Source organism: Anomalospiza imberbis, chromosome 2 (assembly GCF_031753505.1).
Source record: "Anomalospiza imberbis isolate Cuckoo-Finch-1a 21T00152 chromosome 2, ASM3175350v1, whole genome shotgun sequence".
NCBI lineage: Eukaryota > Metazoa > Chordata > Aves > Passeriformes > Viduidae > Anomalospiza > Anomalospiza imberbis.
In genome coordinates, this window is record NC_089682.1 from 107,611,038 (window position 1) to 107,633,590 (window position 22,553).

At 41.9% G+C, this 22,553-nt stretch overlaps 2 protein-coding genes and 1 long non-coding RNA gene across 6 annotated transcripts in view; all 3 read right to left on the bottom strand.

Moving 5' to 3' along the window:
* STK24 (serine/threonine kinase 24) overlaps window positions 1–5,710 on the bottom strand; it is a 51,804-nt gene extending 46,094 nt beyond the window's left edge. Inside the window, exon 1 of one of the 3 annotated variants that reach the window (XM_068182502.1) lies at window positions 5,586–5,710. In XM_068182502.1, coding sequence (XP_068038603.1) covers window positions 5,586–5,627 — 42 coding nt within the window. In that variant the 5' untranslated portion in view covers window positions 5,628–5,710. Of the gene's footprint in view, window positions 1–5,196; window positions 5,309–5,585 lie in introns of those variants that run through there. The other 2 variants (XM_068182504.1, XM_068182503.1) reach the window with 2 other exon arrangements.
* A 13,809-nt stretch (window positions 5,711–19,519) lies between these two features.
* LOC137469593 (uncharacterized) overlaps window positions 19,520–22,553 on the bottom strand; it is a 43,466-nt gene continuing 40,432 nt past the window's right edge. The window contains exon 2 of the long non-coding RNA XR_010996604.1: window positions 19,520–20,957. This is a non-coding gene — a long non-coding RNA (uncharacterized lncRNA). The remainder of the gene's footprint in view (window positions 20,958–22,553) is intronic.
* SLC15A1 (solute carrier family 15 member 1) overlaps window positions 20,542–22,553 on the bottom strand; it is a 36,004-nt gene continuing 33,992 nt past the window's right edge. For both annotated transcript variants that reach the window (XM_068182477.1, XM_068182478.1), the window contains exons 22-23: window positions 22,281–22,388; window positions 20,542–21,311 (exon numbers count right to left, since the gene is read on the bottom strand). In XM_068182477.1, the coding sequence (XP_068038578.1) occupies window positions 21,126–21,311; window positions 22,281–22,388 (294 nt within the window). In that variant the 3' untranslated portion in view covers window positions 20,542–21,125. The remainder of the gene's footprint in view (window positions 21,312–22,280; window positions 22,389–22,553) is intronic.

Below are 22,553 nucleotides of genomic sequence, written 5' to 3' on the forward strand. Positions count from 1 at the left end.
TTTCATTCAGAAAACTGCTTTGTGTACAACCCTAAGAGTTTAATACCAAAATGAATAGCTACCTAACTGTAGCCTGCTTCCAGAAAAAAATATTTAATGGGAATTTTTTTCTGAGTTTCTGAAGTTTCTCAGTTTTTAGTGCAACATCACAAAAAACTTTCATAACCCATACCTGACTTCCTCCCTTCTATCCATTACACTTCTAAACTGTAAATTACTGCAGTTAAAAATCCCTCCATGCCTTGGGTGCATAGTGAAAACAACACACAAGTATCAGCAGTATGGACAGTATGGCAGTGAAACACAAGATGTATTTTAGACACCAAGAGAAAGACAGGTAAGGAAAAATGTCCCAAAACCAGTTTTAGAATAATGTCTCTCACTTGCTTACACTTGCTAAAAAAGCTAAACTTCCTTGATGAAAATCACTCTTAATTAGCTAAGCTACTGATAAAAAGAAAAATAAAATTGTAGCTCTTTAGGGAAAACCCCATCTTTATGACAAACGGCTGAATAAAGAATGCCAATAGAGGCAATTAGAAAGTTATGTTGCATCAGTACTACTTGAGAAAAATAAGGAAAATAGCAAATTTTAGGTTCTACATCAATCCCATAATTTGAGGGGAGACTCTTTTCGCACCCATTATATCTGACAGAAAACCCAGATGTCTGTCTCAAGAAGCTGCCAAGCAGGGTAACTAAGAATACAATAAATTTTCCTGATTCAAGCATCACTTTTTATCAAGTTACACTGCAGAAGGCTCTTAGTTCTATACTAATATACATCCAGCACAGTCTGACGTTTGTGCATACATGCACATGGAAATCAACATCCAGATCAACAAAGAGGTTACAATTAAAACCAGTTTTGATTATAAAGCTGCATCCGCACAAATTATTACTTTTAGGCACACAGAACACCACTGAATTAAACGGTACTCCACAAAAAGTGTATCATCACAAAAGCAATAACCAGATCAAAATCAATCACAGTCCTAGGATACCAGGTTGGAAGGAATCTCAAGGAAAATCTGGTGCAACCTTTTCCATCAAAAGCACAGTCTAGGCAAGGTAGCCCAACACCCTGTCCAGGCAAGACTTAAAATTTTGAGTGCAGCGTTGGGGAATCCACCATTTCCTCAAGAAGATTATTCCAATGGCTGATTGTCCTAATTGTGAAGAATTTTCCTTTTGTGTCCAATCAGAATCCTCCCCAGGTGTAATTTCTACCTCTTATCCCTTATCTTTCCACGTGATTCCTAGTAAAAAGGGAGTCTCCATCTTCTCTTCAGACACCTTTTAAACACTGGAACATGGTGATAAGGTCTCTATCCTGGGCTGTCCTTTCTCAAGGCTAAACATATCCAGCTCTCCCATGTGAAAGGCTTCCCAGTCCTCCAGTTATCTTTGTGGCCCTTCTCTCGACCCCCTCCAGCTGTTCACATTGTTTTTTTTATAGAATGGACCAAATTATTATAGGATGGATGCAGTATTTTTTATTATTATTAATTTATATTATATGCCTTGTTGACTTTGTCCACTGGTGTTTTGTGCATCCTCTATTCCCCTTCCCGCTCCACTCACAAGAAAGGGAGTACGAGAAAAATTTAAGCAAATTTTGAAAATGCAGCCAAGAGACATTTTCTACTTCAGAAACACAAAAGATGCCACTATGTAAAGCTGATATCAGAGCTTTGTAAGCCACTCATAACACAAGGCCCAGTATTTAAATACGTCTGCTACATCAGTAGCCTTTTGTCTCTCCGGGGAACAAAGATGCCAGCTGGCTAAGAGGGTACCTTACAAACACATGAAACTTGCCACAACACAGGGCCAGTCTGACTGGTCTATGAGGACACCTGAAAGACACAGTCACCATAAGCTACATCTATTTAGCTATTCTGGAATGCCACACAATGGAAATAGGCTATCCTGACTCTCAAACAACTCCATACATCTATTACATAGCACTGAAACAGCCTTTGACTACAGAGTGAGAAGATGCCCACTTCTTTTTCACCAATTAAAATTATTGTGTCCTGGCACCCAAGGGCTGAGCTTGTAATATGTCACAGAACAATGACATCTGTATTCAGGATATTTTAAAACTAATTAGCCAAGATCAAAATGGTCCAAGGATCTGTCCAGTATTTAAGTGCTGTAAGTTACTGCAAAGTATTTGTCAAACTGTAACACGAACAGTAACAGTGAGCACAAACTCTCAAAAAAAAAAAAAAAATCAAAGTGGGGAAAACTAATCTCCACAGAAGTTGCAAATGGAAAGCAGGGGAAGCTAAGTGGCCTTTCCACAGTGCCTTTGATTTAGCAACACAGTATTTTGCAGTTACCAAATACAGAGCTCACACAGGAAGTAGTTAAAACAGTTTATTGTAAAAGGAGAATGAGTTACAATAAGGAAGATAGCAATACCTATAGTGTGTAACTACAAAAGAACAGCCATGCTGGATCAGAACAAAGGATCCTCTAGGCCAGGACACTTTTCCTAAGACAGTCAAAAGTTAACATCTTGGGAACAGCGCAAAAATAGACAAGTAAACAGCAGCATTTCCCAAAACACCCTTCCGGGGTCTGGCAAACTGACACTTCAGATGATTTCCAAGTCCAAAATGGTGCCTCTATACTTAAAAATCTTTTCTGTTAATTTCTCAAGTTCCCACTTAAATTTAGTTAAACTTCTGGCATTTCTTGAAGCAACACAGCTTGAATGTCAACACTTATTTACATTTTGCATGAAGAACCTATAGCTCTTGTACTGAAAATACAATGAAGAATGAATAAAAATAACTTGCTGCATAAACACTGGTATTGCTACAAAAACAACTGAAAAGGGAGGAAGATAAAAAAGGGGTTTATCACACAGAAGAGGCTTGTCTTAAAGATGGAATTTTAAAAGCACCACAGGAATTTATTACTATAAATTTATAAACACAGTACTTGATTTAAAATACAGCTTCCTTAAAGAAGCTCCAGAAGCTTACCACAGCCTTGAAATGCAGGCCAGTCTGAAAATCAAGGTCGTATACACCTACTCCGAGCCAGTCTTGCAGGAATCTCACAGGTTTACAGGCAAACACGCACTCTCCTGAGGCCACTTCCATAAGGCATGAAGAAGGAAGACAGCACATCCTCAGTTTAGTCATGATGCAGCTTCACCCTGCACACTCAAACTCATATCTACACAGAGCCCTTAAAACAACGACAGCAAAAACTTCAAGTCCAAACTTAAACTGCACAGACAGAAATTTGGGTCAAAACCCAACTCTGTTTTTATTCAGGTTACAACATGCCCATTGTGCAGCAGACAGCAAATCTCAGGTTTTGACAACCTTCCAGCACCATCCTACATTTCCTCCACAGTTTCTCATTCCTTTGGCTCACTCTCTACCCACTCACTTTTTATGCATCACTCTTCAAACATGGATCGGACATCTTGTTAGGGATAAATATATTAATCCTTCATTTCCCTGCTCTACTGACACTACCATGCTCAGGCCAAACAGCATTAATAAAAGTGATGTCCCTCCAAGTGATTTTTTGGGGTCAAGAAGTTACCCTGCTCACACAAGCACAATGGCTGCTCTCTTGTGTGAGTACAGCAAAGAATGTCGGAGAAAGCTGCATAACTTGTCACTGACACTGCTTCCACCGTTTGTGGCAGAAGCTGGTAGGTGGGAAGGAGGGATCACACTACAGAAAAAGTAGAGATAGTCCCGTGATTTAGGCAATTTAATTATAACTCAGAGAACTAAGCTGTATTCCTCTTTTCTACACAATGAAAAAGTCCCAAATCTTTTTCTTATCTAAGCAGATGTCACACATGGTATGTACTTTACTCTTTGAACATTTATTTGGAAGTGAAATCAAAGAGAATTGTGTACTGAAAACAGACCACTATAAAACTGCTATATATTCTGACAGAATGGAAATGGATACAGACATCTTGAACTGGGCACAGAAAATTAGTGAGCAGCATTCACATTGCTCACAGAATTCATGCCTCTACCTATCAGCAGCTCTCTAGTTTGGTGTTCTGGCGGTTTTCTTTAGACTATGAAAGTTCACACTTGAGCAACTCACATTGTAATAGAATAAAAATCATGAGAAAAAAACCACCATTTTGAATAAAATTATTTGAAGCAAAGTCCCAAATTATGTGGACTAACAAGAACCCTGAAGAACCAAATAATAAATCAAGTCAATAAAAAGCACAGGTCCTCGGATCACGCAGTGACATACACCATCAGTACATGCATACTGATGGAATAATCTTCGCTCTCTCACTTCCAAGCATCTACAAATCTGATTTTTAAATGCTAAAGTGTTATAGGTTCTGTCTCAAAGCAGGCAGTTGTCTTAGTTCTAATATGTCTCAAGGGAATTTTTAAAAAGCCCAAACAATATCCATAGGCAATCAAGAAACCTTCATTTTTCTGTCTCTGGCAACCAGCAAACTGCTCATATTTGGAAGGTGAACTTGAACTCTCAACAGCAGGACCTACACAGCAATAGATTAATTAACTCAGAGGGTAGGCCTACATAGGCTACAGGGCATCTAGTACTACGTATGAGCACATAATTTATGCTATGCCTAAGCATGTAACATCTTCAATTCAAATCCTCAGATTTTGGAAGGAAAAAAAACTCATGACTTAGAATCCTGACTCACAATAAAACAAACCATGGTAAATCCATATTTAACCAAGTGATGCACCAACACTTTTAATCCAGGAGACAAATTTAAGAGAAACTCTTGCATGTCATTAATAATTTGTTCCTTTGGAGATAAGGGTGAGAAAGTTTCTAATCGGATATGGGGAATATTAGTATAACAACACACAGATACCACTAATCTTAATGTTTTCCTGGCAGCAGTTTCCATTTAAACCAAGAAAAACGAGGTGGGGGTGGGGGCGAAGCTCAGACTAAGCCAGCTCAGCCAGCAGAAAACCACACTAGTTATTTCAAATAAATAGTTAAGACACAGAACGAGCAAATTCCACCGTATAACAACAGCAGCTGACCAGCTCTCGGAATCAAACACAGGAGCCAAACACGATCCCCGAGCACCCACCCCAGAGCAGCACCACAGACATGGGCACTGCAGCGTGCGCTGAAGGTCAACACTTCCAGGCCCTGCTTGTACCGACTGGTTTTGCGTATGCTTCCCCTACGCACCCCAATCTAACGGGGCCGAAAATCGCCCACTGAGCCGCGGTTGGCTTCAGGAATTAAAACACCGAGGAGAACTCCCGGCCGGGGAGGGGGCCACCCGCCACGCTCCGCTCCGCACGCCTGCAGCGACAGAGCGGCTGCCGAGGACGGATGGAGGGAGGCAGAGGCAGGCAGGGATCCACCAGGCGGAAGGACCTCGCTGGGCACCACGCCAAGCGCTGACAGCACGTTTCGTCTCCATCCCGCTCCTCTGCCCCCAGCCCCCGCGGCAGACCCAGGGCCAAGAGGCGCTTTCTCCCCTCGCCCTGTCCCCCCAGCCGCGGGAACCCCCCCCTCACACCCAGCCCGGCCCGAGGTGCGCGTCCGTGCCTGCCCTTGGGGCGGCTGCTCACCTGCATCCCCGGCAGCCCCGCCTGCACGGGGGAGTGAGCCATGGCGGCGCGGGAGGCTGGGAGGCAGCCGGGTCTCCTCAGGCGGCTCCAGGGCACAGAGCTGAGCTCATCTCCATGCTCTCTCACACACACAGCAACAGCAGCAGCAGCAGCAGCACCACCGCCGCCGTCCTCCTCCTCCTGGCCCTTCCCCCGGGCGAGCAGCGCCTGTGCGCCGGCGGTGGGAAAGGGGCCGTCCCAAGCCCGGGCTCTCCAGGCCCCCGTCACGGATGCAAAGGCGGCAGCGGCTTCCTCATCCCTCCTCCTGTTCTTCCTCCTCCTCCTCCGGGCCGTGCCGGCGACACGACGACAAACCTGAGGCGGGAGGAGGAGGCGAAGGAGGAGCGGCAGCGGCGGCCCCGCCTGCCCTGCGCGGTACCTGCCCGCCCGCCGCCATGGGCGCGGCAGGAGCGCCCAGGCGGGGCCGGGGCCGGGGCCGGGGCCGGGGCCGGGGCCGGGGCCGGGGAACGCACCGCACCGCACCGCACCGCACCGCAACGCCGGTGCTCCGCCGAAGGCTGCGGTGCCAGGAAGCGCTTGGCTTCCTGTCAGAAGCCGCAACCCAAAACGCCAGTCGTGCTTCTCCTGTAGTTCCTAAGCGGGAGCAGAGTGGGTCAGCACTGAGGTCTCTCCCACACAGGAGTTCTGCGTACATGCAAATCCCTTGAGAACTCGACGATGTTCTGTTCTTCGTTACAACTGAAATTTAACAGCTCAGTCGCACAGCTTGCCCTGTGCCATGGAATGTCCTAAGTTTCTCTCCTTTTTCCGCCCCGGCATAGAAACCTAGGAAGTTTCATGAGTGTTAAAGTTTTTGAAACCTGTCAGCAGGTGGGGCTGGGATCCATAGGACAGCGAGACTCGCTGTCTTTTCAAATTATTTTGTTAAATGATGTAAGCATCCACTGCAGCATAAGTTGCTTTTCATTTGATAATTCACTGGAGTTTGTACAAATCTCTTAACTGCAGGAAACATCTGAAAATAGAAAATGGACTTACTGAAAAGTGGTTGGAACTTCCACTCAAGTTTTTCCTATAGTTATGGTATTCTTTGTTGTCTTATGTGGGCTGAATTAATGCTCAATCTGATTTTCCTGAAACTTGGAGATACATAAATGTTCCTAAGATGTCTACGTCAAATTATTATTCAAATAAAATTAGCCAACAGCCTTATGCAGGCAAATAAGTGTGCCCACACACAAGCACATTGGTGTTTTACCTGAGAAAATAAACTAAATATACCAGCCCTTGAGTACATTGAAACAAGAAAGGATGATGGCTAGAAACTGGAAATTGAAATATTGAAATTATTTTTCCAGTTGTTCATGAAGGAGTTGAAAATTTCCTTAATGCTGGGAGAGAGTTGAGGTTCTGTGGGGTTTGGCTTCAGGAAATATGAATAAGTTTCTACTTTTTACTGGTATGTAATTTTCAAAGAACTGTAAAGTCTTTTCATTTGTGTTCTACCTTAATCAAAAATCAAATAACAGTCATGAGAATCAGTATCAAAACTCTCTATTTAGATTGTTTTCTAAAGCATTTTTGCAATGTTCTTTTTTTTTTTTTTTAAGGTACAATATCTCCATGGTTGCTCCACTGTTTGCAGTAATTTTTTCTAACTTGCTAGGGAGAAAGTCAGTGGGCTACAAGTGAACATTTTCCTTTGTCTCATGAGATCTACTACACCACATAATATTAAAAATCCTCATTGAGAAGATGTCAACTTTACTATTGTTTATGCTGTTTTATTTTGGGTTTTTTTTTCTATATAGTCATTACAGATTTTATCCGCTGCTTTACTTTTTCTGCAGTTGCACATTCAGTGTGGAGTCAAAATAAAAAAAGCTACACAACTTTTCTCTTTTGTATTATGAAAGGTATACAACCGTTATTTTCTGTCCATGAGTATATTCTTTGGAACTTAATTAATTTTCACAAGGAATATATACTTGACTTGGTAGATTCTCTAGCTCAAGGCACATAAGGACCAAAAAGTTCTCATGCTGCTCTGAAGTGACTTCCACCATGTAAGTTCCTGGCCAAGGGCCACCGTGAGGTCTTTCTGTTGTTTGTGTGCTATCGTGGATTTATTTCATCTCAAGGTTTTGAAGTTCTGCATTATATGTTCAACAAGATTCTGTGCCTGAAAAAATATTGTTTGGGCCGTGGAATAAACTCTGTGGGCAGATGTACTTGTCAAATGCAGGAAAACAAAGGAGCGGATTCAAAGCTCTTCAATCACAAACCAGATACTAGTCCAAGTTAAGTTCTAATGAAGTCAGAACAATGCACTAGAAGGCCTAATATCTTGTCAGCTTCTAAATTTTATACTGTATCTCATGTTCTGATACACTTCATATCTCTCCCAGGACTTGTAGAAATTTTTAAATAATAGTTTTGAATGAAATTTTAAAATAATGAATGTGTGTGTTTGCCGTTCATTTTGTAAATGCTAGTCTTTCTGTCTAAATTTCAACTCCATCTCACAGATTAAATAACAGAAGCCTTTCAAATGTTCCTCTCCTTTTCTCAACCTTTTGTGGGTTTTTTTAATATTTTCCGAGGGGAAAATAGTGTATTATAGTCCAAAGAAAGGCTAGTCTTGCAGAAATCTTTATTAAATAGAATGATTACATGTTATGCTAGCCAACCATCCCAAAACAATGACTGAGATTTCAGAAATAAACACTTAGTATCATTAAGACAGTTCTCTGGTGTATCTTTTTGAAGCCAGATGTTACAAGCATTCAAAAATTCAATTTATTTTACATATCAACTTCTCAATAGCTGGTTTGCTTTCAATTTAACATGATACTTTGCATATGCAGAGATTTTCTGCCTTGCTTGTTATGTTTAAGCCATAAATTATAACATTTTAGTCTCTAACAGTACGACAAGAGTTACAAAAGAAAACTATTATTACATAATTGTAGAGGCTGTGACTGTGAACTTCTGCTTATAAATATCTGTGAAGAAAAGATGTTTTCCTTACTGACAAACACTGAAACTTCTGAAATGAACAATGTAAGGTCATTGGTGTTTTCTAAGATGAAAGGTGCACCAGGCACCCAGCTCTTTTTTAATTTATAATAATAAAAGTGTGACTCTTGCCTGCATCACACAATGCACAGCAGCTTTAACAAGGCCCATCACAAACGGACATTTAAGAATTTAAGTGTTCCTGGGGCAAGAGGGGAAGTCCTCACACGGGTCTCTAACTGAGGATAGAGAGGAAAGAAAAAGACAAAAACCTTTCACAGTGGGGGCTGTCACAGGACCAATATGGGACCCATCTTGCTCAGCATATCCATGAATGAGCTAGGAAAGAGACTAAAGAAAATTGACGGTCTCATATTGCCAATCATCATGAGGGAGAAACTAAAACAAAGCCCAAGGTGTTGAAGAAAAATCTCAGAGTGAGTGACTGCTGAGTGACATGCCAGCAGATGGGGGTTCAGCACTGAAAATGTGCTCCTTCAGCAGAGTAGAAAAATGTCAGAATATGAGTGCTGTAAATAGCCTCAAGGCCCTACAGAAAAGCAGCTTTCTGGGAAAACTTTATAAATATGAAATATCTAAATCAGTAAATTAAATTCCAAAGGTATAAGTAATGTTCTTTTCTGCACACTGAGTCATCCTGACTATGGCTTCTCTTTTCAGATCAATGTCCAGTCCTTTCAGCTTTCCTTTCTGGGACATCTGCTCAAACAGCAACTTACTCTCCCAGGAATGAGCCAAGGAACCAGACAAGGGTAGGATGCAATTTTATAAAAAAAATAATATGTTTAGTGATAAAAAACACATTACCCTGTAAATAACAAAAAATATCCTGTGTTGTTCAGGACTGATATTTTCCCTGCCTTTGGCAGTATATGCTCCACAAGATTAGCTTCTAGTGTACTTCCAAACTATGCAGCAATGATACACCTACAAATCATTGAGGTTTTCTCCAAAATTTTAAAATTTCAGTTTTCAATTTCCGTGGGAAAGGGTGTCCCTTCTACAAAGTTTGTGATGGAGCCTTTCTTCCTCTCAAGATGCCATGGGTAGCCCTGCAGCTGTGTACTTCTTCCAGCAGAGGAAGCCTGTGTAGCTTCAAAAGCACACAGCTTGCCTTCCACAGCTAGATTTGCCTGTGCATTTATGTTCTGGTTCAACAAGCCACTTGTCAGAAAAAGGTTTTGTCAATTACAGAAGTAGAGCTGGAAATCCAAGCAATGGCATTCTGCTTTAAGTTTTGTGAATGCTGAAGGGGAAAAAAATTTGTTATTAAATTATATTTTCCAAAGAAAAAGTCTTTTTTTCCCCTATGTTTGTATAAAACATGCCATTTTGTATATATTTCCCTTCCTGCAGTGATGTTATTCTTATCATCCATAGAAAATGGCAGGTTTTTGAGATTCATAATAGAAGAAAATTCACTTTCTTGTAGTACTGAGGATCATAATGGATAAGCCAGAATGAGGCAGGAAATGGAAGAAACATCTTGAGTGTTATATGCTGTTTATTAATAATGAGCAGAATATAAGTGCCTGAGAGTATTTTCTTATTCCAGGCAGACAATTAAAATTAGATGGAGACCTAGAAATCATTAAGAAACATGAGATTGATTTTACTGTCCCTATGCCTCTGCCCCTGAAGAGCATCATTGCATTATATCTTGCTTTTTATAAGCCTTTCTCTTAGCCCCTTGTCACACAAACCAAACATATGCAAATGGAAGAAAACACACCTTCTCTATCTTCTTCTCACATTTCACATTTTATAATGGAGACATCAGTTCTTATCTCAGGTTAATGTCTGTGTAGACAGCAGACTAGCAAACTCTCTGGACTAAATGGATCCATTAAGGGTGACCTTTAATGGTTTTAAACTAAAATAGAGTCAATTTAGATTAGATAGAAGGAAGAAGTTTTTTACAAGGAGGGTGATAAAACACTGGAACAGGTTGCCCAGAAAGGTGGTGGATGCTACTTCCCTATAAACACTAAAAGTCTGATTGGACTGGGCTCCAAGCACCCTAGTTTACTAGAAGATGTTCCTGTCCCCTTCAGGGGGTTGGACTAGATGACTTTTAAAGGTCCCTTCCAGCCCAAACTATTCTGTGATTCTGTGACCCTGTAATCATGCTGAGACATGCACCTTAGACAGTCCATGTCATCACAGATGTGAAATGTTTGCTTGCAGGCTACAATTGTCCCAGCAGAAAAAGTTGCACTGTATCTCATTGATAACTGATAAGTAGCAGTCTTAAAACTGCTAAAACTGACTGCACTACTTCACTATTTTAATTCAAGGGTTATCTCATTTTTTGCTCTTCATTAATTTCATTGTATGCCAGCCGTTACCTGTAAAATCTTCTGTTGACAGAAGTGTATTGTATTCATCTGTTGAATAAATAAACATATAGATTCCTGCAAGTACCAGTTGTCACTCTGGGGTGTAGTTACCAAATGAAAATCATCATGATGTGATGAGTTTTTCGGAGTACAGCTTTGTGCTGTGTTTAATCCAATTTAACTGCAGTCTACTGCCAAAAGTGCTGATCCCACTCTTCCTTTCTCCCAGCCCAGGCTCCAGTCCTTGCATTAGCAATCACATGCCTGCTTGGTGATGTGGATCAGGTCACTGATCCCACGGGAAGTGCATCCACATCCTGCTGGATTAGTCTCCTGTGGCAGCAGTCTCTGGGTGTCACGCAGTAGGGACACCATGTGGAGGGAGCGAGGGAGGGAGGCCAACACCTCCCATTCTCTGCTAGCCCACAGTTAGCTCAGATGAGCTAGGAGTTGAAACTCCATCCAGAATGTCCTCTATGGAGTGTGATGGTGGCTCCAGATCTGTCATACCACAAAAGCCACCTTCTCAGCTTGCAGGAATGATTGCTCCTGCCTGTGGTTTAAGCCCAGAGCTGTGTATTCACAGCAGTCTTCATAGAGAATGTACAGAAGGAAACAGTGGAGGGATGACTTTGCTGACAATAAATCTCTTTGCTAGGCAGAGACCCTCAGCTTACAGTCTTTGTGGCCCAAAATTTAACACCCAAAAAGGAAATGCCAGAAATCAGATACCCTCAAAAAAAGTGAGCTTGTTATTTTGGGAAGGTTTCTATTAGGCCATGAGCTATTTTCTAGCATGTGAACCTGCCACCATCCCCACTAGGTATGTATGGGGGACAGCTACAGCTTGTAACTGTGCCCGCAAAATTGCAGCTCCTGTGTGTGTACCTTCCTACTCTGCCCATCATTCCCTTTCCATTTAGCCTTCTAAAAGTAATTACCCAGTAAGTTCCTGTTGTGCTCACAATGCTCTGACACAATCCAGCCATCTTCCACCTCCTCCTGCAGACCTCCTCTCATTCACAAAAATCAGCTGCAACCTCCCACTTGCCCCAGAGCTTTGGCAAGATCCCAGAGCATTGCACTCTCATGGCATCTACAGTTGCCAGCTCAGTTTTCCTCCTATCTTTTTCATGAGAGCAGGCTTCCTGGAGATTTTGGACTGTGTATATCTCTCCTGCCAGTTGAGGCAGTGGGTACCTGATGCTTTTATTGCAAACAAGACCAGATCTTGCTGCTCTACATCAGCACTACTGTTCTTCCCTGCACAGAAGCAAATTTAGAGTGAGCTATAGTAGGCTTCTATTTACATTTCAGTGGAGTAGCAGAGCTGCACAGTCTTCCCATCCCACTGTCTCCTAACAGCAGAGGGATTTGCCTCAGCATCACAGCTGCAGAAGGCCACAAATCTACATTTTTTCTGTATAAGCTTAAGTGGGAAAAACACATAAAAGCCCTTGAAACTGCTACCAAGAATTACCATTGTCTAGATGGTATACAGACTTACTGGGGTTAAAGGCAAATTTCTGCTACACTCAGTGTGCAGAACTCACCTTGACAGTCTGTTCTTCCTGGATGAGGCTCTAGTTTCTTATCTGAATACTGCAATTTTGTCAGATATTTACTCTCAGTTCCGCTCATTCTGCATCTTGGACCTGGAATATATCCTGCCTCAAAGTGCACCTTCTTCCCAAACTCTCCACGATGCCTTGCCTCTCCATAACCTTCCCTATTATTCTCTTGAGAAACTCTTCAGTACTAACTCACAGGTACTGTGGATCAAGTATTATAGATCATTATATGTGTATATATATATATATACATATACATATGCATATATATATATATAATCAGCTATATATATGTAAGTTGATGTGGTTCTGTGCACTAATATCATACTGATATCAGCACAAAGATTCTCATCAGCTTCACTGGATTCTTGATTTCTGATGTCTGTAGGTAGTACAAAAGCTTCTTAGCCCATGGCACGTCTTTCTTTTTACCTGCATATAGGTTGACATTATTGTCACTGACTTATTTCCATGAGCAGTTTTCTCAAAGAATGTAATACATCCCTATCCCTGCAGTTATTTGTATTTATGTAAGTAAAATAAAAATTTCTAACCTGTTCCTCACTATAGCTCAAGGTTTTACCATGCGTCTTCACATGATTATTCCAGCAGAAACACAAGATCACATAGTTTTAATGGTCTGTTAACCAAAGAAGCACTTTCAAAAGATGCGTCCCTGTGATTTTTATACACATGAAGTGTTTATATTTAATGATTTGAGTGTTCAACCAACTTCTGTACAGATTTTTAAAGCATTTCAGTTCAGCTTTAAGGTTATATTCCAGGCTTCCCAAGAAGTCCATGTGAGGATGAGAGTGCAGCATCATTAGTGTGTTTAACTGCTCGAAGACTGTCCTTCCCAACAACCACGTCTTTCTTCAACACTGGCATCATTTCATGTTGATTTAGTCTGATCTGGAAACCACACCTCTGCCCTACAGATATCCTAAGCTGAAGTTTCCTCCACTTACCATGGAGCAGACACAATAGAGGACAGAGCAGAAAGAAGCAGCCCCAAAAGTCCTTGCAGACAGGTCCTTGGCCCCAGTCTGAAGATCTGGTTAGAAGTGCCTGAGGAGCTGCCATACAGCAGACTTTCCTAACTCCTCCCATCCCAAACATTTGTCACTGAGCATCTCAAACACCCACATCAGCCCTTCCCAAATTATTTCAAGTATGTGATGCTTGGGTAACGTAAATCTCCTCTGAGCAGTCCTGCCTCCCAAAACTCTCCCATCCAAGTCACAATTCATTGCAAATCCCTTCTGCTTTGAACAGCCTCCCCAGGACCAGTTAGCTGAGGGTCCATCCAGGGGCTGGTCACAATTCTCTCAACCCTTAAAGCAGCAGCAGCCATAGCCCCACAGGCCATGGATGTTCCTTGTTGTCCTCTTAAGGAGTATACCCAAAGCTCTTTTCTTAGCGTGTCCGAGTTTAACTCTAAAGTTTGCAGGATAGCTCTAAAACCTGCGTCTCTATACACTTGACAAGATGCCAGGATGAAAAGTGCAGTGCTTAGGAGATGTCTAAAATGGAATGTTATTCAGGAATGAGCTGCTCTTCCAACAAACTCCCTTAATGGTCAGTGTCTAGCTGGCATGGCCATCTTGGAGAGCTGGGGCGCCTATCAAATGCAGTGATTATGGCTTTCTTGTTAAAGACAGGGTGGGCTAAGTAGTTGTACAACAGATTAATAGTCTGGGAAGCCATCCAGGATGCAGAAATCTGAAATCAATGCATACTCAGTCTGTCAGAACCAAACGCAGCCCAAATTTGTATCCACTTAATGCTGAAGTGTCTACACATCCTTTTGTTTAACATGGTGCTGTTTTTTCTGGGGATTAGTCTGCTGTGCCCACAGAAGGCAATTTTGCTTTGTCTGACTGACATTTTGCTCGGTTACAAAAAAAAACCCTAAACTTGCTTGTGTCTTTGTTTCTTAGGACAGAGTTTCATGCCTGGGGTTTGAGTCCTGCAGTTAAATTGAAATAAGCACAAAATTAAGCTGTAGCCAGTGATTTTATCATCTTTTAGGGTAGGAATGTTGGGTACTGCAGCACAATCAGCTTTATTCTTCTTCTTTACTATTCTTCAATATCAAAGTCTCTTTTTTATAATACCATGTGCTATTATGGCAATTTTCATAAGTTTTAAAATGTTTATAAGAGAGGCAATTTCTACCAATGCTACCAGAGACTCTTGCTAAAATCCACTCAAATATTTTTATTTTTCTAAACATACAGCAGTCTTATGGTCTTCAAAAGCGATACTGATCTATGTGTCTCATATGATACAATAGTGATCTAGGTATTTTCATAGGGTCATCTGAAGCTTGTAATAACCTGCGAGCAAAGAGTAACAGTTTGAGAACCAGTGCTGTGACATTGCCTCCAGATTTTGTGCTTAGACCTTGGATAATTTTTATTCATTATTTTAATGAATAATGAATTCATTATTAAGTTTATGATGTAGGGGGGTTTTCTGGGTGTGCCTCTCCTTCCCTTCCCTGCCACTGTAGAAGAGTATTTTTCTGCCACCTGGTGGTGGAAAATGAGGTCCTGGGAAGGGACACCGGGCTACGCTTAGGGAAGCTTTACCTGAGCAAGGGGCCTAGAACTGGCGAAGAAAGAAAGGTTAAATAAAGGTAGGACAGTGTCATGTATTTTATATTTACCAATATTACCTAGAGTCTGTAGTCACGGACTGGCGTTTCACTGCAAGAAGCCCAATCCGGAAAAAGTAAATAAATCCTTCCTGTTCAACAAGCTGTCTCATGGTAGATGGGAAATGGCTCTGGGCTTCTCTAATTCCTCCTGGTCCTGCCAAGCTCCCTGAGCTGGAAATAGGTGGCACAGAACAGCATCTTGGGTCTGCCCCCTACAACAGGGGTGGCAGCAAGTCAGGGAGGGAGCTGAGTTCATCACCTGTGTGCTGTGGGTGCTGGAGCAGCCATCTGCCCTGAGGCTGTAGTGGAGGAATCATGAGTCACACTTGCAATGAATGCATGAAATAAACACCTAAAACCAAAAACCAGCCAACCAAAAGATGCCAAACCCCAGCCCGGGTTTCCGTAACTCAGTCAGGAATGTGTTCGTGAGTGACTACAGCCTGGTGCAAAACAGGGGGAGGAGATGGTCTGTGGCAGCACCACTTTGCTCTGCTACAACAGAGAATATAATGACCATTAGTCTCGTATTCCTGCTCCCTGCAAGACAGAAGGGGCAGATGTAGAGAATCTGGAGGTTCTCTCTTCCCACCCTTCCCAATTTCCATGCTCAGTTTCTTAAACAAAATCTTCCCCTCCAGTTTCAGCACTCAGCCAGGCCCTGCCACCCTGGGACTTCCATGGCTCTAACTTGAGTATGCTTGTATAGCAGTGTTCTACTCCTATCCTCCCATGTTTGGGATCAGATTTCAGTAAAAAAGCATTCAATATCATTCATTCACTTAGGTGGCCAGAGAACTGGCCTCAGGCACTCTGTTGAACTAAAGTACCAGCCTGCAGGAGCAGAAAAAATTGAATTAACCTTTACTTGAAATATTTTTTTGTACAATAAGACCTTTAGGAAATAGAACTCCCACCTGAGTAGAAAACATTTCCAATTTTCACTACGAAGGAAGGATGGTATGTCTCTGGGTGCATTGGTTATTTATTTATTTATTTATTTAAATTTTGCAAGGCTTAAATAAAATATTTTTTCCCAGTTGGGAAAGGATTTAGAATTTTTTTAAAAAGCCCTTTATGGGTTAAGATGGAAAGTAGCTCAGACAGGAACATACATTGCAGTCCTCTGAATCTCACAGGATCCAGAGGATAAACACAATTTCACATGAGCAGACAGCTGAAATTTCATCTTAATCTCATGAGAGCTTTATTTGCGACTTACAGCAGCAACAGGTCAAATGAGGGATTGCAACAGCAGTTTGAGAACCAGTGCTGTGACAGTGCCTCAATATTTTGTGCTTAGTCCTTGGATAATTTTTATCCATTATTTTATTTAGTTATACATCTTCCACAGTTTCAAATTTAACTCCCCTCACTCCCAAAATACAGCAATAATGTTACAGAGACAGAACCGCTTTCACTGCAGATATTCTTATGAGCGTTTCAGAAGGTTTTATGACCATTTTGGCATTGAAGGGAAAACCAGCTCTTTCGTCCCAGTACATCTTCCAGCAAAGGCAAATCTGTCTGATTAGCATCTGCAATAATTAGGAAGTAGTTGCTGGCTAACCAATGTGACACACATCTGCAAGAAAAGTCAGAAGGATTCCAGCAGCCTGTCAGCCTGACCTCAGTGCTTAAGGAAGGTTATGGAACAGATTATCTTGAGTGTGATCACACAGCACGTGCAGGGGATCAGGCCCAGTCAGCAGAGGTTTAGGAAAGGCAGGTCCTGCTTGACCAACCTGCTTTCCTTCTATGACAAGGTGATCCACCCAGTGGACGAGGGAAAGGCTGAGGGTGTTTTCTACCTAGATTCAGTAAAGCCTCTGTACCTGTTCTCCCACAGAATTCTGCTGGAAAAGCTGGGAGCCCATGGTGGATGGAGTTACATCCAGCGTACAGGGAACAGTCCTGTTTAATATCTTTATTGATGACCTGGACAAGGGGATCAAATTCTGCCTCATTCAGTTTGCAGAGGACACCAAGCTGGATGGGAGCCTTGATCTGCTGTAGAGTAGGAAGGCTCTGCAGAGGCATCTGGATAGCAGAGATCCATGAGCAGTGGCCAGTGGCATGAGGTTCAAAAAGACCAGGTGACGGGTCCTGCCCTTGGGTCACAACCACCTGTAGCACTACAGGCTGAGGGCAAGTGGCTGGAAAACTTCCTAGCAGAAAAGTACCTCGGGGTGCTGGTCAACAGCCAGCTGAACATGAGCCTGCAGTGAGCCCAAGTGGCCAAGAAGACCAGTGGCATCCTGGCTTGTTGCTTATTGCATCATCAATAGTGTGGCCAGCAGGACCAAAGCAGTGATTGCCCTCCTGTATCAGCACTGGGAAGGCCACAGCTCACGTCCTGTGCTCAGTTTTGGGCCCCACATCACAGGAAGGACATTGATGTGATGGAGAGAGTCCAGAGAAGGGAAATGGGACTGGGGAAGGCTCTGGAGCACAAATCCTGTGAGGAGCAGCTGAGGGGGCTGGGGGTGTTTAGCCTGGAGAAAAGGAGGCTCGAGGAAGACCTGGTCCCTCTCTACAATTGCCTGAAAGGAGAGTGTAGCCAGGTGGGGATCAGTCTGTTCTCCCAGGCAAAGGATGAGAGGAAAATACCTCAAGTTGTGCCAGGGGAGGTTGAGACTGGATGTGAGGAGAAATTTCCTCACTGAAAGAGTGGTTAAGCATTAGAATGGGTGCCCTCTCACCAGGGAGGTGGTGGAGTCAACATCCCTGGAAGCATTCAAAAAATGGTTGAATGTGGCACTTCACAATATGGTTCTGTGGGCATGATGGTGTTAGACCTAAGGTTGGACTTGATGATCTTGCAGGTCTTTCCAACCTTAATGATTCTGTCATTTATGCAAACACACAGGTACTCTCTGAAAAGCACAGGTCCTGTTTTGCTTATCTTCCTGTACTTTCCCTCCCCCCTATACAGTCAGAACAGCTCTTAAACTCCCTGGGATTGTGGACTGAAGCCCTCCTCTGGGGTTAAGGTGGTTTATGCAGTCCTGAGCCTAGTCCTAGACTCAGGACTGGGAAAGAGCATGGGAAAGGGATAACATTTAACAGCCACATTAGAGAACCCACTGAATTACAGCTCTCATGTTACCCTTGTGCTGTGCTAAATGACACAAAATCCCGTCCTGCAGTGGTGTCTGTAGGAAAAAGAGCATTGATTGAGTTGGAGGGAAATGGGGCATCTTTGATTTTTCTGAACCTCCTCCTGGTGGAGGTGGATGGTTTTACTTGTTACAGCCCCTTTACTAATTTGTCTCCTTTTCACGTTTTAAGGCAAGACCCAATTGTTTTATTACCACAATGGTCAGTGAATGTTATGCTAAAGTACTACGTCAAGCTGTGAAAAAAGAGGCAAAAGCAAGTTGTAGAGTATGTATAGGTGGCTTGCAATTGCTTTCAGGAAATTTTAAGAAACCAAACAACTTTGTATAGACATTTGTCTGTAACTATGGATAAGTTTTTCCAAAGATTATGCTGCTAACAAGCCAATTTTTAAGAACAGCAAATGGCAGAGGATGGATTCATGTAGTTCAGAGAATATGACATTGAACTATTTTAAGTCAAGTGTCATTAGGCGGAGCTAAGGGGGAATTTGGAAAAAACATAGAAGCTTTACAGTATATCTGTAATATTATTAAGCATACAGACATACACATTTCTGTATCTAGCTGGCCACACATGAATGCAGATTGAATTGCTAGAGCAGGGTGTCATAATTCACTACTCTTGCATATTGTTAGTTTAGAATGATCAATTGTTAATTTTATTCATTTCAAGCTGTCTTCTCTGTAACAGAAAATTATATTCAAAAGCAGTAAGTCTGATAATCTAGACAGCAGCATGCTAAACTAAACACTGTCATACATTAAGAGGTTAACTGTACTTCTTAAATGCTTAAAACTAAGGAACTGGAAACACTCAATTTCAGCCTAAAGACCAATTCCCTGGACACAACTTCTGGACACAGTCACAGCAATGCTGACAGGAACTACCTGGCTAGGCAGATGGATATTTTAACTTTAATTACTTAAATCCCTGTTGAAAATGAGATTAAAACCTTGTCACACATAACTGTCTCCATTCTACCTTACAGGTAATTTTTACCTCATCAGAAAGGTTCCCTATCTAATTTTACAGTATTATTGGCTTTCTAAACATAAACCGCATCCATCATGTTGTAGACAAGTTAGTGGGTTTACTAAAGCACTAAAATACAACAGCTTATGGTATAAAAACTAGACACATGACCTGTATTTCAAAGGGAAAAAATGGTAGTGTTAAAATGATAAATAAACATTTCACCTGGCATGGATAGAGTAGTAGGCAGAAGATGCCTTTCTATTGCATACAGTTAGGAGATAATTTATTTTGCTTAACTTGCATGGCAGAAGAAAAGTTGGCTAGTCTGCCATAAATAAAGCTGGTATAAAATTCCCTTCACTCCTCAGAGGATGGCAGGGAGCCAGTTGCTCCTGTGCCTGTTACAGTAGACCCTCAGTTCCCTTGGCTGGGGGACATGCAGTATCACAAACCCATGGGAAAGGCTCTCCCCAGATGACCTGAGAGACCAAGAGGGGATTACTGCCTCTGGGGTAACAGGACTATCTCTAACACAAGCAAAGAGTGCCTTGGACTTGCCTTTTCAAACTCCATTTGAAACTGTCTTCATGGGTGAGTGACTGCTCTCCGTGCACATGGAGGCCTAGGTGCCAGCAACTCCAGTGGGAACAGGGAGCACAGGGGCCCATGGACCCGCAGTGCGAGCAGAACACCCATGGCTTGAATATGGATGTCTGTGTCATCACTTGCAAATACCAAAATGGAATTGCTGTAAAATAGGATAAGAGTATTGGAAGACAGGTATGAAAGCAGCTGAAGGTCAGGCTACTGGAGGGGCCAGTGAGTCCCAGCTGCTGGAAAAAGTGTAGGATGTAGACCCTAAAGAACAAGAATTACCAAAACAACATGCAGACCACTGGCACTCCATAATGTGGAGTTCAGGACGACAGGAGCAGGTCCTGTTAAGCAGCAAAATTTAGTCTTTCCTAGCATAAATTTGGTAAGTGTTATGGTATATTAAGATAGAGAAGACCAGCACTGATCCGTTAGCTTTAAGTGATGGAGCGTGTAGAAAAAGGCACCACAGAGGTGGCACTGAGTTTTGTTACCATGCAACTGTAAGCCATGTTCTTAAAACACTTTCCTTATTTTGTTATAATGTAAGTTTTATTGCTCTTGCTTGTTCCAAAGGTCATTTGCTGTTATCGTTTTACCTGAGTGGGCACTTCTAATATTAACTAAAGACATAACAGGAGTTAAATGGGTAGTTAACAGGCAGATAAAGCATTATATTACAGTGCACATCCAAGTTACTGCCACTTGGAACATACCCAACATTTCAATCTGATCACTGCCAGAGCTTTGCTCCCATTCTCTATAAGGAAGTACAAAAGAATTTAAGGCACATGTGACCTGCTGTTTTCAAGTAACAGTGATGCGAGGGAGATCATGCAGAGAGCTTGGCTTCAGTTGCTGTTTCTTCATAAGTCTTGTTTCTTTCACGATACAAAATTGAAATACAGTATAAAAATACATCTTTTCAAAAGGTCCAATAGTTCCAAGTCTAATTTCAATATTATAATGCTATAATATTATAAGATTGAGGTACATTAAGAGTGCAACTTTTGCTGGAGTTTCTTCAGGATACCACATTCAGTACAAGAGAGAGACTAATATTTTCCTATTGCTTCCCTAGAGAGGTGGCTGCACTGTAAGTTAAAACAGTCTTGCTTAATGTCTCCCACAAGACATGTAATCCAGAGGTGTTATTACTGATACCCTGATTCCTCTGACTGCAGGAGAGTGCATGGGATTTCCATTATTTACAAACACTCCTTGAATACAGCTTTTACAGTTGAGTATCAGTTTCAGCTTCCTTTTCATTGCCATCTTGATCCTTCTTTTCTTCCTTTTCTTCCTTGCTGAACTGGGCTTCAATCTCATTTGGATCAATATAGGTATAAAAAGAAGCCATGATAGCAAAAATGATGCAAACTACCAACAGCAGGGCAGCAAACAGCACATACTCTGCCCACTGCAAAAACAGAAAAAAAGCAGAATTTATACACCAATATTCATTTGAGTATTACACCATTTTAGTATTTTCAGGAAGTAAACTCAGAATGTGAAACTGATATAAATAACAAGTATCATATGGCTTACAGGACTAATTATTAATTAAGCATATAATACATATTAAAGCAACTCAGAATTGAGGCTCTTTCAGCATTTTTATCTTCACTGAAAAAACAAAAATTCTGTGAATGCTGAAAAATTCTGCAACATCCTTTTCCTGGAGGAACTGGGAATTCAATGAAAGACTGAGAAGGAAACTCAGCCCCTTCCTTTTGGTCAGATAATCTCACCCTAAAGCCAGGCTGGCTCTGATTCTGCTTCCACTTAAAAATTTTCTCAGCTGACCTAGAGACCACAAATGTGGGCAGAGATCAGAAATTTTACCTGAAAAGCCTCAACATCTCTGTTTCATGCCCTTTCTGATTTAATTTAGATTAAACTGGGGACTGCCAGAGCTGTTTCAGAGATAAGCTCTTCCCTCTCTCAGAGAGCCATTTTAATTCATTACAGAGCACCACTAATAAATAGAAAATCTTGTACAACTGCTCTTTGCCAGGACAGACACAGTTTTTTATGCCCCAAAGAATGAGGTTTGAAACCAACAAAGCCAGAAGAAGGGATGTGGCAAGGCTGTGGCATGTAGGTGAAGTTTGATTAGCAATTAACAGAACTTTGGTGGTTTTAATTCCATTCATGCAGAATTTCAGCTCAAAAGTTCACAGACTTTCTATGCCATGAGAAGAAATTTACTGCAGAGATGCTAGAAACTGCTGCTTGCAAGAAAAGGAGCCTGGCAACAAGGCAAATGACATGTAAGAAGAAACCTTTGCAGAAAAACTGTTTGTTTTGTCTGCCATCATTTCCCACTGGATTAGAACTGCTTTCTCGCAGGGTAATATAATAGCACACCGACTGCTGGCATGCTTACCTGCTTTTGGATTGCAGATGCCCCAGCCACGATAAGGACAATTATGTTACCAACAGCCACAGTCAGCAGCCATCCTGCCTGCAGCACTGACTTCATGTTAGACGGGGCCTGTAGAGACAGACATTTAAGTTTTGATGGTAACACTTATTTTCTGTAAACATTCTTTACCTTACAAAAAACACTGTTTCTCTGTGGGGAAGAGGATTTCATGGTTTGCTAGGTTTTGGTGGTCGTTGGGGCTTTTTTTATATTTATTTTTTGACATTAAAAATT